Source organism: Hydra vulgaris, chromosome 11 (genome assembly GCF_038396675.1).
Source record: "Hydra vulgaris chromosome 11, alternate assembly HydraT2T_AEP".
NCBI lineage: Eukaryota > Metazoa > Cnidaria > Hydrozoa > Anthoathecata > Hydridae > Hydra > Hydra vulgaris.
The window spans coordinates 36,048,993-36,067,500 of record NC_088930.1 but is presented as its reverse complement, the minus strand read 5'-3'; the positions used below and the strand labels follow the sequence as shown (position 1 = coordinate 36,067,500).

Below are 18,508 nucleotides of genomic sequence, written 5' to 3'. Positions count from 1 at the left end.
AGAACTCATAAATGTTTAAGAAATAAAAATATTTTACACTGTCGATTTTTTTCCACACTTTTTTAATTAAAGTTTTTAATTTATCTAGTAAGTTATATGTTTTCTTGAAACATTTTATATTCCCTTTTTTATTAGATAATATAGTTAAAAAATTAACAGAATGTTACCGAAGAAAAAAGTATTAAAATTGTATAAAATATTTTTAGTTAAAAAGTAAATAGAAAAAACTCAAGCAAAAAAATTTGCAACTGCCAAAAAATAATTCTCTTTCTACAAAAATCTGATTGTTGAAAAAGTGAAGTTCTAGTAGGTTGTCCTTACAAAAGTTCTTCTTTTATACCTAATTATCCAGTTAATCAGCCTGACTGCTGCATCCTGTCTAAACTTTAAAGTAGCATAATAGAATAATCTTTTAAAAGATTTTTAAAAAATATTGAAAAATATTGAAAAGTATTTAAATTTATCATAAAAAATAAACGCCTACATAAAAAAAGTTTAAATATAACATTTTTTGGTATTTACACGCAATGTGTTTATGTTAAACAATCATTATAATAAATTTTTTAATTCTATTTAAAGCCGTGTAAAATAAAAACTTTAGAAAAGATCAACAATTAAAAGTTATTCCTAATGTAGGAATTTTTTTAATTGCTTCTAAATTGTTAAAGTATCAAAATAGCCGTGGTCAAAATGTAAAAAAAAAAAATTATAATCGTGATCAGTTGAACAATAATGGTCAATTGAACAGGAGTGGCATGCGATCACACTCTGTGTGATCGCATGCCATTCCTGTTCAAGCCTGCCACCTAGAACATGGATGCAAAATCAATAACTAGCTGTTGTTCAGTTTTGCCAAAATGTGATCAGTTTAAAGATCTTTCAAAAGGTGAATTTTTAAAATGTAACAATTATTACAAATTTATAATATATTCAGAACTTTTTTTTCAATATATATATAGGACAGAAATTTAAGAAAAGAATACCATGAGCTAGCTGAACTTACTTTAATGATTCTATCATCAAATAGATTTAAATTTCACTTACAGGGACCAGTTCACCATTCAAGATTTATGGGAAAAGATTAAACTAACTAGATAGAAATCAAATGAAAAGGTTAAAAATAATTTATGAAGAGGAAGCGGAACTGCTTTTTAATTTTGATTAGTACATAAAACAGAAAAAAAGCATATAAGCAGAAAAAGTGTCCGAGTTTACCCTGAAAGTTTTAATATTTATTAGTAACTAGTATGATTTTTAATTCTTGAGGCCGTATTTCGATTTAATTTCTTTTAATTTTGAGAAATAATTTATTTGTTGATATCAAGTAAAAATTATAAAACGGGAGAGAAGGGGGGCTTAATGAGCCCAGGGCGGATGGGAAATTTTTCTAAAAATTACCTAATAAACATCCGCCCCACCCGTTTCTATTAAGTATCTGATTTCTATTCTATTAAGTACATATTTGCGTATATATATATATATATATATATATATATATATATATATATATATATATATATATATATATATATATATATATATGTATATATATATATTTGTGTTCTGTCGTGACCTTAGGCGCGATGCTTGTTCATCCTCGAGTTACTTTTTATGCATGTTTAGTAACCAGAAACTTCTTGTATGTTTATTTCATAATTAGTTTTATTAACTTTGATGATTATTTATAATTTCATTGAAAACGCAATTATTACTGAAAGTCTTTTTGTTTACAAAATAAATTGTAATAATTGGTGACAGGGCAATTCAGTACACGGGGAATTCAGTACAGGACACTTTTAAGAACAGCAAGCAGAGTTGATGCAAAAGAGAACCAAACCAATATATCCTACTGTGGAGATACCATTTAAATGTATCTCCCTCATTAATATATAATTTTCTTTGGCTTAAATGAAACACATAATTTAATATAAACCTTCCGAAACTACAATTTAATATATCTTCTTTTTACATACTTATACATAAACTGGTTACTTTTCTGAAATATTTTCTAATGAAATTCAAAGTTAACTATTTTTTCTGATTACTTTCATATCTATCTGACTTGCATATTGCTGCTTGCTCTCAGGTAGGGAAGCTTGTCACCTTAATTTTGATGACCAGCAACTTTGGCTGCCAGTCTCTCTGCCAACTGCACATACTTGTTTCTTTGGTTATCGAGACTTAGCAGTTCTGAATTCTGAGCAGTTGAACAATGATTTTCCATATCCCTGATGAGTCCATTGAAAAGTGTCCAGATGGTTGGGTGTAAACACATATATAGTGCCTGCAGTGCATTATGAAATCCTTTGCAGCAGTTAGTCGTTTTTGGTGCACAGGCTAATGCATCAGTATAATGATTCAAAATTACAGGTGGGAATCTGGAACTCCGAAACACCCCATCTACCCTTGGACCTCTGACTGACATAAGTAGTCTCAAAATAAGAAAGTAAGTCATTTGTTGGGGAATTGTCTGGAAATATTGGAGCCAATTCTTCAAATCTTTCATTAATCTCAGTAAGTGGCACAAATGACAGGGAAGCTAGTGATTTCACTAAAATTTTGATTTCCTCATTTGTCTCAAATTTCCTCTTTAAACCAAGTCCTTCAACCTTTCGTATGATTGATTTATAAAAGTGGAAAAAACAACCAGAAATATTTGCTGCTACAAACTCATCTCGAAAGCTGGAGATAGCTGCTTGCTCAAAATCCAAAAGAATTTTGCGTGGAATAAGATTTGGCACATGCCCGTTGAGTGTTACAATCATTCTGTGTTATGTTCCTCCAGTTTTATATGGCAGCAAGAAGTAGATCCAGGGGGGATATGAGTTTCCAACTTTGGCATGAAGACACTGGAGCTGAAAAAATATTTCTGGAAACACTTTAAAAGTCCTATTCCCAAACCAAGTGTCACCTTCAAGAAAGTCATTGCTACCAATAGCAAGAATTCGCTGTAGATCTGCCCTTCCAGAATCATATAAAACAATGTCATTAAAGTCTGGGGGATATCAAAGTTCATTGATTTTGGAGAAGGCAAAAAGGTTTTTGCATATTGTTTGATCCGCCTAATATTTATCTCAACATCAGCTTATTTCGGTAGTCTGGCAAGAACATCATTAGACTGCCCCTAAAGATGTTGCCCCACAATATTCCTTGTGGATGCCTGGGATGGTAAAGCTTCCTATTTTAGGTTTGCTATGACAGCTCTAGCCTTTGACTGTATTGGGTCACCAGAATGAGTGTGGTCAGTTGGAGGCTTTACAATCTGATTTCCAGATGTGGACATTCTTGAAAGACAAGTTTCGTACTTTCGACAGCGCCATACTTTAATGTCACCAGTGGTATGTGACCTGTGGAACAAGTAGTCATGACCATCAACCTGTAAAACATCTTTGTTCTTCTCTGACTTTGAAAATGAAAATGCCATTTTTATTTGACATATAAAATTATTTTATTGATATATAAAAATAAAGGTACATCGCATAATAAACCTGAATATTGATACACCTGTTTTCGGAGACTTGTTGTGATACAACAACTAGTGTTGCCGCAACACTAGGGGTTGCCGCTTGCACCGGGTGACACCATCGGAGGTATGACACTAAAATGAATAAAAAGTAAACATGCCAGAATTTTTTTTAAAGCCTTTTTTTTTTTTTAGAAATTTATAGATATAGAGGACTTTTTTTAGTTTTCAGTCTAGAGGGATGACACTAATGCGACAACAACATCACTAAAGAGATCAACATTTTGATCTCTTTAGTGTTGTATTATGCTTCTTAGGTATTGCTAAGAAGCATAATACAACACTAAAGAGATCATATAACAATAGCAGTTTCCATCGAAAACAAATATAACCAATATTTATTGCCAATAGCAACAATGATTAAATATCTATCAATATAGTAATATGGTTGTAAATAAAATTTATTAAAACAAAAAAAAAAAAAATTATTTGGCAAAATTAGAAAACAGAAAAACCTTATAATGAGATCTTTTTGCAATGGTTTCAAAAAATTTGTTATAAAGCTATTTGTTTAAAAACGCAAACCTATTAACACCAGTTTTGTAAAAAATAAATGTAACATTTTGCTATTTTTATAAATAATTAATTGCAAAATATTGTCTTAGCTTTAAGTGATTAGAAACAGTGAGTTCCAGTAACGAAACTAAGTATTAACTATTTATTACTTTTTTATGATTAAAAGCAATAAAATTGGGAGTTAGTTGACTATACTTAATTACTCTCCAAACTTTTAGAATGTAGTGTATAAAATTGCATTTAGCATGCAGCGTATAAGCATATTTAGCATGTGTGTATAAAAGCGAGACTAAATAATACAGATTTCTTTTTTACTAAAGCTGCAATTTTTTTTTAAAGGTAAAACTTAGAACTTTGTCTTAAATTATATTATGTTCGGTCTATGTCTTATAAACATAAAAACTTTAATTACACCTGTTGAGGTTATTCTTCACTTTAATTGCATCTGTTGAGGTTATCCTTCACTGTTGCTGACTTTCTACAATGATGTTTAACACTAAGTTAATTTATTTAGGGTATAAATGTATAACTTTTAAAATGTTTTAATTAATTAAGAGCAAATCATGCATGCGCATTTTTCCGCCAACAAAACATTGACATTGTTTAGAAGTATCGTTTTGAAAAGTACTATTTTTCAAGTTAAATTACTTATAACCTTTTTTCCTTTATTCTATAAAGGCGCCAAAACGACAAAAAAAATATATTAAAAATACTGTGGAGTGTCGTCTTTGATGACATTAAAGTTATTCATCATATATTTATTTTCATGGCGACACTTAGACGCAAGTTCGTTTCGCTTATTTAGTGAAAGCAATGGGGATGAAATTATATGATATTTTTCCATCAAGCATAAATTGCATGACTTACCACCAGGTTTAAACGGTTCAGCCTTGTCTAAAATTTTCCACGAAAGGACAGGATTTAAACCTTTCTTTTTAACACTCCACACAAATTTAGAAAGTTCGGTTGAGTTTGACTCACTTTTATAGCGAAAGGAATTATAATTCTTGTAAAAGCGATCTTTGAAAGTTTTTCCTGTAAACTCAATATAATATCTACCTTTATCTTGCAGATTTGTCTTAACATTGCATAAATAGATGATATTTTTAGTTAAACATTTTCCATTAAATGGACATAAATTAATCTGTCGGCAATTGCACGTTGGAGCATTTAGGTTTGAAGAATTTGATAAAATGTTATTGTTATGTGAAGTGATGATGTTGCGAATATTTGTAAGACAGCTATAGCTAACTTTCAGATTGTTTCGATTAAACAGTTTATGGAATTCATGAGATTTTGGGAAGTTTTTATCGATTAAATTTAGGAAAAGTTTGGCTACGTTTGTCTTGACATTATTTGAATACGGAGGATTAAACCAAGTAATATTTCGTGCACGTGATTTTGCAACTTTTATAAAGTCGTTGGCAACGGCAGTAATGTTTTCTTTAAATCCACTAGACTTAAGGGCACTGTTGTAAAAAGTAGCGGCTCGATTAAAAACTTCATTACTTGAAGATATACTTCTTATACGATTAGATATCATTGAGGGAATAGCTTTAAGATAGGTTGGAGGATGGTTCGAATTAACATTGATATATAATGGAATGTCACCTGCTTTCCTATATGGCTGATAAGAATTGTCAGACAAATTGAGCAAAACGTCAAGAAAGTTAACAATTTTTAAATTAGAATTTATTGTTATATTTAGTTTGAATTTTTCTTTAAAAAAAATGATAAGGTTTTTCTTTATTATTTTTGATTGCGGTCCACTAATGCCATTGAAACAGCAAAGCCCATCATCTCTATATAAACCGTTGGTGCTTAATCCGTATTCTTTGCTGATGGTGTATAAAATAAAAAGATCTACCAGCTCACACAATTCAGCTCCATCAAAGCTTCCCATTGTCACGTCAAAATCGGAATCTCCTGATTTTTTAACCCACATATTATTTCTTGTAAAAAGTAAGGATTTTCTAGAATGGTAAATAATATCAGTTGTGTTATCTGAAATTTGAGTAAAATTTTTGGCGTAAGCCGAAGAATCGTTGAGAAGCTGTTTAGAAATGGAAGGGTAAAAATCAACAATATCATATTGAACAAAACACAGTTTTTTTGTCATTGATGTCATGGAACCACTTTAAAACGTCATTTGCACTATGCCATTGATGGACAAGCGTAGCGTTTCTAACTTTCTTGTTAATGTCGTCTAGTAAAGTTTCACTAACTTTTCCTAGCTCAGGCTTAGCAGGGTTGATTAATCAGCACTGAGGGTTATTGGCGAAATTCTCTTTGTGTTCTTTTACGGTAATAAATGCTGTTTTCAGAGCAAGACGTTCTAATCGATCATCAATACCCAAATTTGTTGCTATTACTTTAGCTTCCATGTTAATATTGTTGTACTGTGTAGGGTCAGACTTTTTCTATGTTTTAGTAATATTATCAATAAAAAGTTTTTCATATTAAGGTTATCAATTTCATAAAGATTTTGAGTTTTATCCGCAAAAATTAACAAGTCTTCCGAAGATTTAATAATAGCGATATCATTACTTAATTGTTATGAAAATTGTTATGGATCGTGATAAAAGAGATATTTTTTGATATATTTAATAAATCATGCTCAAAACTTACAAGTTCGGGGTGTCGCGGTGGGCATTTTCTTGTTTTAAGATCGAAATGATAAGCAAACTCTTGGTTGGGGTTTTTATCACACATCAAAGCTTTCCACCTCATTCGTTATACAAAAAGCCCTATTTACTCTGTTAAGCATTTTAAAAGTTTTTTTGATGGAACTGGTATGTTCTTCATTGAGTAGTTGAAATAATGCTGTTTCATCGTTGGAATTATTTATAAAACTAGATATATTAGTGAGTGCTCAACAAAATATACATGTATATATATATATATATATATATATATATATATATATATATATATATATATATATATATATATATATATATATATATATATATATATATATACATATATTTACAGACACATAAAATTTATATACACGCATAAAATGCATAAATGTATTTAAATGTACAAATAAAAAATATACACAATCATAAAAAATATATGAAAATGATGAGGAGAATACTCTTTTTTACGTTGGAGAGCACATCAAAAAATAAGCTGTAATAAGTTTTGGTTCTGTGCTCTCCTACGAAAAAAAGAATATTCTGGTCAGTGTCTATATCTTTATATATATATACAAATGCACAAGTTTTTTTTCAGCACACATTCTAAGAAAAATATTTTTGTAAATGTATATATATAGCGTTAATAATGGTTAAAAGTTTTATCCTGATAAAGAATTGTATAAAAACATCGGTCATAGAATGCTAGTAAGTTATTTTATTATTTAAGCCTTACCTTTTATTTAAAAACCTTATGCTTTTGTTATCACTTATCTTAATTCCGTTAAATTTATTAAATTTACATCAAAAAGTAACAATTTAATTTTTATATCAAACTTAAAAAAACTTGTTAAACACGTCAATGCACTATGGTTTCTGAGACGCGATTTTTTGGCATTAATTAATAACTTCAATTTAAAAACAAAATAGCTAATAATTTTTATTTCTCAAGATTGGAAATATGTTCAAAATATTTCATAACTAAATTTTATATGATTAAATGCGAGGAATTAGATGGCATTTTTGTAAGTAAACTTATTACCTCAGAAGGAAGAGGTAACTTAAGATGATTCTGAATTCTTCCATTTAAGTTAATACTGGATATGATAGGATCTGAGGTATCTAAGGCTCTATGAAAAATATCTTCTAGATTTTTTTTTCTGCTGGTTTTACGAGCATGAAAATGTCTATCTTGTTTAAAAACTTTATGCCTAGCTTCATACCCTTCTTCACCAAAATAACCTATTGGTAGTACTGTATTTTCTACAATTTGTCTGCCATGTATTAAAACTTTATGTATAGTTGCAGGCATCGGATACCAAAGATATTTTGAGATATAATGTTTTGCCGTATCAAAACAATTTTTTTCAAATTTATCTAAATTAATTTGATACTGGGAAGAAATGTATATAAGAATAGTTTTAATTTTTTTTATTAATTCTACATCCACGTTAGTTATTTCGGAAAATTTCTTAACATTTTCAAATGCTCGGCGTGCAGAATTGCCGTCGTTAGTACTTCCAAAACCACCTACTTTTGGTTTATCCACGTAAAGGTGTAAATTTTTAAAGAACCGTAGTTGTATTTCTTTTTTTCTACATAAAAGAATTTTATTTTTACTAGTACCTCGAATTTGCCGTTTACATAAATCATATTTGTATGATATGTGGACGATGAATTCAAAAAATCGTATGCAAGCATGCAGTGGACTAATGCCATACTGTAAATTATTAGGTTTAGGCTTAAATAGTTCTGCGGTTTTGAATTCTTGCACTTTAACAAAACCATTGGGAGTACCTCCACATATAGGACAAACTTGGTTTGATTTTGTTCTAGTTAATATATTTAAAATTTTGCCATCAATTAGCGTCATAAATAAAGTAAAGCTGATTTTAATTTTTTTATTATTACAGAAATAAATTGTTATTGGCTCTAGCTTATTTATTTGGACGTCAATATCTTGTTTTTCTTTTAAAATGTGTTATTTGGAATCCTTTATGTATTCGACTTTTAAAGGTCTAGAAAACCGCACAGATTGAGGAGTGCGATTGTTCCATAAGATGTTATTATTTTCTGAGTTCAAATGAAGTAGTACAATAGTTATCACAAATAAATTTGAATCAGAATGACAACCAGCTGTATCAAATTTTTGTTTATAGGCAGAATGACCGGAACTGCCATCAAAACCATAAACAAAAATCATATCGGCTATAATTTCGTTAATATTAATGGATTCCATGTGCTGAAAAATCACTTCTTCTTGTAATTGTACAATACGTTTCACTGTATGCTCTAACAAATTCTTTAATGGTACTTGTGCAATGATATCGGAAATTGATATACCATTTGGTCTACATGCTGATTTACATTTCTAAATCTCTTTGTAATCTGGATACATTTTACAATTTTTGATAATAGCTCCTTGTCTAATGTTTTGATATTATGCGGCCGTGGCGCAGTGGTTAGAGTGCTTGCTTTATAAGCAGGAGATCCAGGTTCGAAACGAGCTCTGGACAAATTTTCGCGTCACGGTAAGGAAGGAGGCGTGAACTTCCTAGTTAAATACACTTCCGCGGTGCTCTGTGACAAGACCGTTAAGACTTCTTGGGGCACCTAAAATAAAAATTAAAAAAAAAAAAAAAAAAAAAATACTGTTGTTTACTTAAATTAGAATCCAAAATTAATTCTAATGCTTCTTCGGCTGTATAACGTACAGTTTCTTTTTTGGGTGAAAATATAGTTTTTTAATTTTAGTTGGCCGAGATGGACTTGTGTTCAATTCTTTTAGAACTAATGCTAAATCACGTTTCCTTTGCTGACGTGCAGCCATACCTGCTGCTTGTAATATAAGAGATGTTTCGTGCAAGTTATCCCGGCAAAACTCTGATGCTTTCAATCTCGTCCAGAAGATGTTGATGGAATTGATTGACCTTAAGATGTTGATGGAATTGCATCATCAGTAAATGTATTTTCTCTTTTTAACCAACCTGAACTTTTACTTTTAAATCGGCATATTGTTCTTTGGCAATCTGACCATTTTTGTTCAAAAGAATTGCACAAACGACATATTTTCTTTTGAATATCATTGCTAATAACTACTGTTTTATCACTTCCAACTATTTGAATGACGTGCTCAAAAACATTTTACTTTTTCTCATTTATATCTTTTTTTTCCAGCCATACATTAAAAAAATCCTCGTATTTGAAACAGAACATCACTGCAAAAAAACAGATATATTTTTAATTGGGGCAACTAAGGGCAAATTTTGAAAATTGGAATATATTCCTGAACATTACCAAAATTTAATCGTGTAAAAATATTTTTAAAAAAATACGGAGATTTTTTTAGTCAAATCAAAGTTTTGAACAAGGAAAAAAAAATTATATACATGCGCTTATTTCTTTTGTATAATCAATATAATAATGCAGTATTTTAATTTAATTAAATATTTTTAAAAAGTATATACTTTTATAAAAATAATTTTTTTTACAGCAATCAAAAATGTTATTTATTTCAAAAGTTATGCATTATTAAACTGACAGCTCACTTTACGCTAACTCACTGCAAACTAAGCTGAAATTAAAAATATCCACAACTTGAGTGTATATTAAAAACAAATTAGGCAATTAATTTAAAAAAAGACCACGTTTATTATCACTTTGGTGGGTTTACTTTAATGTACCACAAAAAAAAAATTTTTTTTAGAACTTAAAAAAATTGGGTTTCTGCCAAAAAATCGGGTCTCAGAAACCATAGTGCAATGTGTTGAAAGCAAACAGAAAACTCATGAGGTTTGACAGGCTTTATTAAAACACGCAAACACCTGGTGCTTTTAAAAGAATGTTACTTAATTGGCTAAAATAAGGCAATTCAACTTATTTATTTTGGCATATACGTTTTTTATTATATAAAATGTTTTATAAATAAAATCTTGTTATAATCCCAAATATACACATCCCAACTTGCCTATTAAATAAGGGCATTTTTATAAGCTTTGCTAAGCATTTATGGATTTTAGGGTTTTTTGAAATAATTTTTATAAATTATAAATTTTTTTCAGAAAATAGAGCCCATATTATTTAGATTAAATAAGTGTTTTCAGTATTTATCAATTTATAAATATATCAATCTCTTTCTCTCTCTCTCTTTTTCTCTCTTTCTTTCTTTCTTTCTCTCTCTCTCTCTCTCTCTCTCTCTCTCTCTCTCTCTCTCTCTCTTTATATATATATATATATATATATATATATATATATATATATATATATATATATATATATATATATATATATATATATATATATATATATATATATATATATATATATATATATATTGTACCAAAAAAGAAATACTCTAAATTTTTTCCCATTCTCTAAGGTCCAAGTAGGGTAAAATTACCAAAAAAAAAACACTTTTTCTTCCAGTAAAAGTGATAGCTATAAAATTTGATTTTTAAAAAAAGTGCAATTTTTTGTGAAAAATTAAAGTCTCTTAAAAATATTTATTTCTAGTTTAAAAAGTTATTCTCTGATTACCAGTATGAGTTTACCACTTTCAGTACCACGTTCTGAGTGACCAGCTTTTATATAATCTTACATATAGTGCTTTCCTGTGCCATTTTATTTTCTCATTAGTAAGATCCTCCACAAAATAAGAAATGTGTACCTCCAACATGTGTTGCCTGCAGATAAATCAGAACAGTGAAGATGTTAAAAATTCCAAAAAAAGTACTTCAGTATTGGAGTGTTGGAAGCAGTGATGTGACAGCATATAGCAAAGTTCTGATCAACAATGTTGTAATGCTCTCATATATTTAAGATCACATCTCTCTGGTTCACTCTCTTGGAGCGTTCAGCTTAGATTACACAAAAATTGATGTTATTTGTGTTTTCAATATTATTAAATAATGTGTTGAGTCTTGTTCTTCACATCCATTAAAAAAGACGTAACACATAGTGCGGTTCTTTAAATGTTTCACTCTTGCAGGTAAGATATTTGCCAGGAAACCTTTGAGAACAAGCTACATCAGAGTTAGTAGATTTCAACCAAGAATTTTAAAATAGTCATCAGTATTTATATATAAAATTGTATATTTGAGGTTTTCCAATGCTAAGAAGCTGGTTAAAATATTCTATCGATCAACTGCCTATGACAGCTGGTTGATAGAATACTTTACAGTAAACAGTAGCTTTCTGGTATAAGTGCATGTCTTCCTCTTTTTTCCTTTATTTGCGTCTATTCTGACAGGACGACCAATGTTAGCCAGAAAACTGAATTTTCTGATTGACCAAAGATGACTTAAATTGGCATGTGACATGTTTTTTTTATAAGAGAATTATACGTTTATAAACATATAAGGCTCAGGTTATTTTATGTTTAAAAATTAAGCGTATAATAAGCATGTAATTAAGTGAGCAGAATACTGAAATTTTCGTTGGTGTTTATTTGTTGCATGAAAACTATTTAATGAAGTTATGGCATCGCAAAGCATAAATATTTATATATAAGTATAGATAACTTTTTTCTTGTCTATAAGGCTTACGAGAATGCCCACTGTTTTGTTAGCTTAAGTATAATTATGAGCCTCTAAAATTATTTTAGATAAGTGTACCCGAGCCTATTACAAAAACTCAATATTCATATGAAATAAAAGCTTGTATTTACACTAATAATAATATTATTCACCTTACTATTCATCAGTAAATGTTTAAAAAAACAAAAAAATGAAAAAAATGTTTTAAGAAATTAAATAACATTGACTACAAAACAATATTTATTTTCAAAAGATTTCGTTTATTTAAAGTTTACAGAAATCACTTTTTGACAACTGATTTTGTTTTTTTGTTTAATAATACCCTTAGTAGACTTCAGAGAATGGAAAAAACTTCAGAAATATCCTCAAGAAGGAAAAAAAAACCTATTAAATTATGCATGTTTTTGAGCACAAATTTAATTATACAGTAATTCTTAAAGGTGTTACCTTGATGCATAAAAACCATTTGGTGAAGTTGTTTTTTATTATTGCAAAATAAAAATATTTATGTACCAGATTCGAAGAAAGTTATTTGTGTTTTTTACAAGACTTAGGAGAAAGCACACATGTTTGTAAGCTTAAGCATATTTCCGAGCCTGACGATACTTTTTGCCTAAACAAACCGGAGCCCATTTCAAAATTCAATATGCTTTTAAAAAGTCATAACACTATTCAACTTAAGCATCATTATTAACTTTATTAAAAAAAAAAAATCAAAGATAAAAATAAACTTCATTACATATTAACCAACACTGATGTAACAGACATTTGTTTTCGAAAAAATAAATTTTTTCAAATTTTACAGCTATCACTTCCTGACTGAAAAAATTGAGAGGTTTTTGGTACATCCTAATATATATATATTAATTAAAAGGTTAAATAATTGAGAGGTTTTTGATACATCCTAATATATATATATTAGAATGTATCAAAAACCTCTAAATTTTTTCATCCAGGAAGTGAGAGCTGTAAAATTTGAAAAAATTGAGTTTTTCGAAAATAAATGTCTGTTACATCAATGTTGGTTAATATGTAATGAAATTTATCTTTGATTTTTTTTTAATAAAGTTAATAATGATGCTTAAGTTGAATAGTGTTATGACTTTTTATTGGTCAACATTTTGTCGAGTTGATATTTCGCTATATATATATATATATATATATATATATATATATAGATATTTCGCTATATATATATATATATATATATATATATATATATATATATATATATATATATATATATATATATATATATATATATAATATATATATATATATATATATATATATATATATATATATATACAGTATCGGACAAAACGTGTGCAAGCAAATATAGCTAATTTAGTTTCTTAATATAAAAGTGCTGCATTTTTTCGATTTTGAGATGAAACTATGTAACTGTTTAGAGACAAAGTTCTTCAAGTTTTATTCATCACAGTGTTCATTATTTGTACACAAATATTAATAAATTAATCAAAAGTATTAAAAAAAGTTGATTTCCTTCTGGACAAAAAAAGTGTAACTCGACAAAATGTTGACCAAGCTGTATTTTGCTATCAATATTTCGTGGCGAATCCTTTGTTGCCGATCACAGCCTTGCATCTTTGAGGCATAGATTCGATCAGGTGTTCAATGAAACTTTGTGGAATCGCTGCCGAGGCCTTTTGGATTTGTTCAAACAGTTGATCCTTATTACGAACACCTTCACGATTAATTATGCGGTTGACGATCTCCCACATGTTCTCGATAGGGTTGAGATCCGGAGATTAAGGCGGCCAATCCATCACTGATAGGTTGTTGTCTTGAAACCACTGCTTGATTACCTTTTGCAATGTGTTTTGGATCGTTGTCTTGCTGAAAAACCCATTTTATTGGCATATTCCAATCACCATGAGGTGACATAACATTTTTCAGGATATTTTTATACATGAAACGGTCCATTATTCCATCGTTTCGATGTTTTGGACCTAGATCGTTAGCAGAAAAACACCCCCAGACCATTATATTGCCTCCACCATGCTTCAAGGTCTTATGGCAGTAACGTAAATCGAGGCGTTTTCCGGCCGGTCGACGTACACGGCAAATGCCATCGCTCCCAATGATGTTGAACTTCGATTCATCACTGAACAGGACAGTTCGCCATTTCTGCACATTCCAGTCAATATGAGATGTAGCAAACAAGTCTTTTCTTCTGGGTTTTTAGTGAAATTAGCGGTTTCTTTGCAGGGCGTCGAGAAAACAATCCGGCTTCAACAGCACGTCGTCTGATTGTTTGGTCCGATACAGGCAATTAAATTGCTTTTGTATCTCGACTAATGATACCCAGGGATCCTTCTTGATGGATCTGACGGTCATAGAATCCTCTCTAGAAGTGGTGGAACGCGGTCTTCCACCTTTGTTATCTGCTGCCAACTTCCCCGTAGAATGATATTTGGAACATAGTCTTGATACGGTCCATTTTTTCACGCGTAATTTATCACAAATACTTTTTGTAACATTCCACTTACGTAATCGCCAATAATTTTCTTTCTTAGTTCCAATCCAAGACTGGTGGGAGCCATTTTTGCACTTGAAGTCATAAAAATAATAAAAATAAAAAACCACGCTTCTCAAGGCTTATCGTGTTACATTTACCTTGTGATGATACAATAATGCTCTGTGAAACACGTCTTGGTTGGATGTGAACTGTATTGATGTAATTAAACACTTGTTGTATTTCACTTCTTGTATTGATGCTCTTCGATAAAACACTTTGATAAAACTCACTTCGATAAACTGTCTTGATAATACTGACTGATTGACTTCCATATACTGACTGAATAACATGTCGATTTACATGTTTCTTATATAGTAAAATGAACCTGTGTGAACCTGTTCTGGAAGATTCTAGATGCTTCTTTTCGATGCTTCTGGAAGCCTCTGGATGCGTCTGGATGCTTCTGAATGTTTCTGGATATTTCTGGATGCTACTGGATGCTTCCAGATGCTTCTTCTGGAAACTTCTGTAAGCTTCTGCATGTTTGTGGAAACCTCTGGAAACTTCTGGATACTTCCTTTAATTATTAAAAAACTTCCGTGACGTTGACACGAACTAGACTTAAGAAAGTGAAACAAACCAAAAAAGTTGCACTTGTTTTGTCGGCTGCAAAATGGCACTTGTCAACGAACTTCTGCCTGTGTGCTGTCATCTGTCAGCTGATTGCTCATGTCATGGCATGCTATGACTCCAGACTCCTGAACTGTTTGCTGTGGTAGTATAGTTTGTTTCGTTTTTAAGACCTGTAAAATTGGGAACACTTTTTAGCATTATTCGATGTTGGTTGCAAGTGTTTTGTCCAATACTGTATTTATATACAGTGGATTTTTCTCCAGTTTTTCCCGGTCGCCCTTTGGGTGACTAAAATAGTTTTTATTTCTCATATGAGTCGTCCGCAATGATAATCAGTAGTCTAGTGTTAAAGTTTTCCAGGTAAAAGAATTTCCATGTGCATCCTTAATTGCGTTCTAATAATAACTTTTAAAGTGCATTTTAATCATTTTTATTTTGTTAATTTTAATTGACAAATTTAAAATAAAATTTTTTTTTACTAATGAAAAACAAGAGATTCAGTGCTATTAAGGATTAAACTGGCCATTCACGTGATTCAAAATGAACTATAAGGTTTGAAAAATGATACAACAGCATTTGGAAATGAATAAAAATGTAATTTTAAAATTCATTTCAAATTGAGAAGTAACGCGCTTTAAAACGCAACAACAATGTTTAAAAAAACAGTATAGTTGTAAAATTAATTTATATATATATATATACTGTTATATAGTAATTAACAGTATATATATATATGTATATATATATATATATATACATATATATATATATATATATATATATATATATATATATATATATATATATATATATATATATATATATATATATATATATACATATATATATATATATATATATATATATATATATATATATATATATATATACATATATATATATATATATATATATATATATATATATATATATATATATATATATATATATATATATATAAATTGATTTTGATAAAAAAGGCAGCGTATAACTTTTTTTTTAAATATATTTTAGATATAATAATATATTTACAATATTTCGTTGACCTATTGTGGTCAGCGTCGTCAGGTAATTACCTGATGACGCTGACCACAATAGGTTAATATATATATATATATATATATATATATATATATATATATATATATATATATATATATATATATATATATATATATATATATATATATATATATATATATATATATATATATATATATATATATATATATATATATATATATATATATATATATACATATATACATATATATACAAGCGCTATTGCTGTTTAATATATTTTGATAATTTAAAAATTTCACAAATACGCTAAAAATAGAAATGCTAAGCTTAACTTTAACTCGGAAAAAAAAAAAAAGTAAAGAAAATACAATTCCTTACGAAAAAGACAATGTGTAAGCACTAAAACAAAAAAAAACAAAAAAAAACATCAACTCGAAGCAAAACTTTTTGTTACGTTTTTAATTGCGTTTGAAATAAATGTTATAAAAACTTATCTTTTTAAATGAAGGGTCCAAGGGAAAAACGATGAGAACCAAAAATCTTATTTTGTGATATAAGCAAAAGAAACATTCACAACTGATAAAAACGTGTGCGTATAATAATGGATAGGCCAATTTTAAAACGCATTTTTTGTAGGATTGCCATTGTTTTTTCACTTTTGCAATACGATATTCTGATGGAACTAGATGGAACTAGCGCAATTTTTTCAGGTTAATTTGGAATCTCATCGTTTTTCCCCTGGAATCTTCAAATGTTTAAAGTTTACGCAAAACACTTTTAAATTAAGTGGCAAATTACTGCAAATGGTTTTGTAAAATAAAAGAACAAATTTTATCAAATTTATTAAAAAGTGATTTATATAATATTTTTAAATTGTTAAACATTTATTTTTTCAAAAAAGTTGCAAAAGAATAGTTGTTTGAAAAGTAACGTAGACTTTTTAAAGTAGTAGTTTTTAATAATTTTATGCTCTAATTAATCAAGCCAAAACAGGCTTTAAACTTTTTTATTCATATAAATAGAAAATAAAACTAGCTATTTAATTTAATTTTAATTTGAGCATTAGAAGCATTTTGTAACTTTATTAGTAAGCATTTCTTGTAACAAATTTAAATATTATTTGAAGATTTAAAATCATTCATTCCTATCATAATTAATAAATATTTTTATTTCAAAAAGTAAGCTGTTTGTTTAAAAGATTTAAAAAAATCGTAAGTTTGATAATAAAAATTAATCGTATGAACATAATAAAATATTTCAAAACTTTTTCATTAATTAACAAAATATATGCTTATATAAGTAAATAAAGTTATTTTATATTCTTTTATTATTTATATAAAACCAGCAGTAAGCAACCTGTAATACGGGTTATTAGTAATTAAATCATTTATAACAATAAAAACACATTAATAACTTGGTATATTATCTAAAAAATTAAAAACAAATTTATCTATAAATAACATTTTAAGTTTGACTCCCTATCACTAATGTCATTGCTTATAGTTAACAACATAAAAATTGCATTAACATCAGTTAAGTTCTTTTTAAAATCTGTCACAACACAGCAGGTACCAGAGTAAAGGAAATTCAAGTAAAGCCTGCAAATACCTAAAAATAGATATGAAAAGAAAATTACAATTTTTAGTTACTAAAGTATTACTTGCATTTTATTGTTAGTAGAATTAAGATAATATTACAGAAAATATAAATAAATAAAAAATAGCTATAACAGCCTAGTTTTCTCAACACAAAACACAGTAACAATAGCGCATAGCATTAAGATATTTGTAACCACACATTACTATGTGTCTCCAGAATAATTAAAAAGAAAATATTATAAAAAGGATAGACAATACAATGTAATAACACCACAACTTATTAAGATATTTTATTAACTAAAATACTTGAACTAAAAAGATTTAATTTGTTACAATATTTAAACAATCGACGGACAATTATAGTTATTAATTTTAACAGTTACATCAGAAAATAGCAAGCAACTTGTAAGATATTTTTATAAATGGTCATTATCAATTGTTGTATTAAGAAATATGTAATAAGTTTTATTAATTCTCCCTCTCACCTAAGAGAAAGAGAGAGAGAGAAAAAGAAAGTGTTTTCAAAGCAGAATGTTAAAAAAATGAAAAAAACACAATAG

At 28.6% G+C, this 18,508-nt stretch overlaps 2 protein-coding genes across 2 annotated transcripts in view; one reads left to right on the top strand and one right to left on the bottom strand.

Moving 5' to 3' along the window:
• LOC105846263 (phosphatidylinositol phosphatase PTPRQ) overlaps positions 1 to 18,508 on the top strand; it is a 173,623-nt gene that overhangs the window by 31,699 nt on the left and 123,416 nt on the right. The gene's annotated exons all lie outside the window — the stretch shown is intronic.
• LOC136087001 (uncharacterized) lies at positions 2,346 to 2,765 on the bottom strand. The gene has a single exon (XM_065809504.1). The coding sequence runs from the start codon at positions 2,763 to 2,765 to the stop codon at positions 2,346 to 2,348; it is 420 nt and encodes a 139-aa protein (XP_065665576.1).

Excerpts from the sequence above, each read along its gene's own strand:
- LOC136087001 (XM_065809504.1), bottom strand. The coding sequence starts at position 2,765 with ATGATTGTAACACTCAACGGGCATGTGCCAAATCTTATTCCACGCAAA.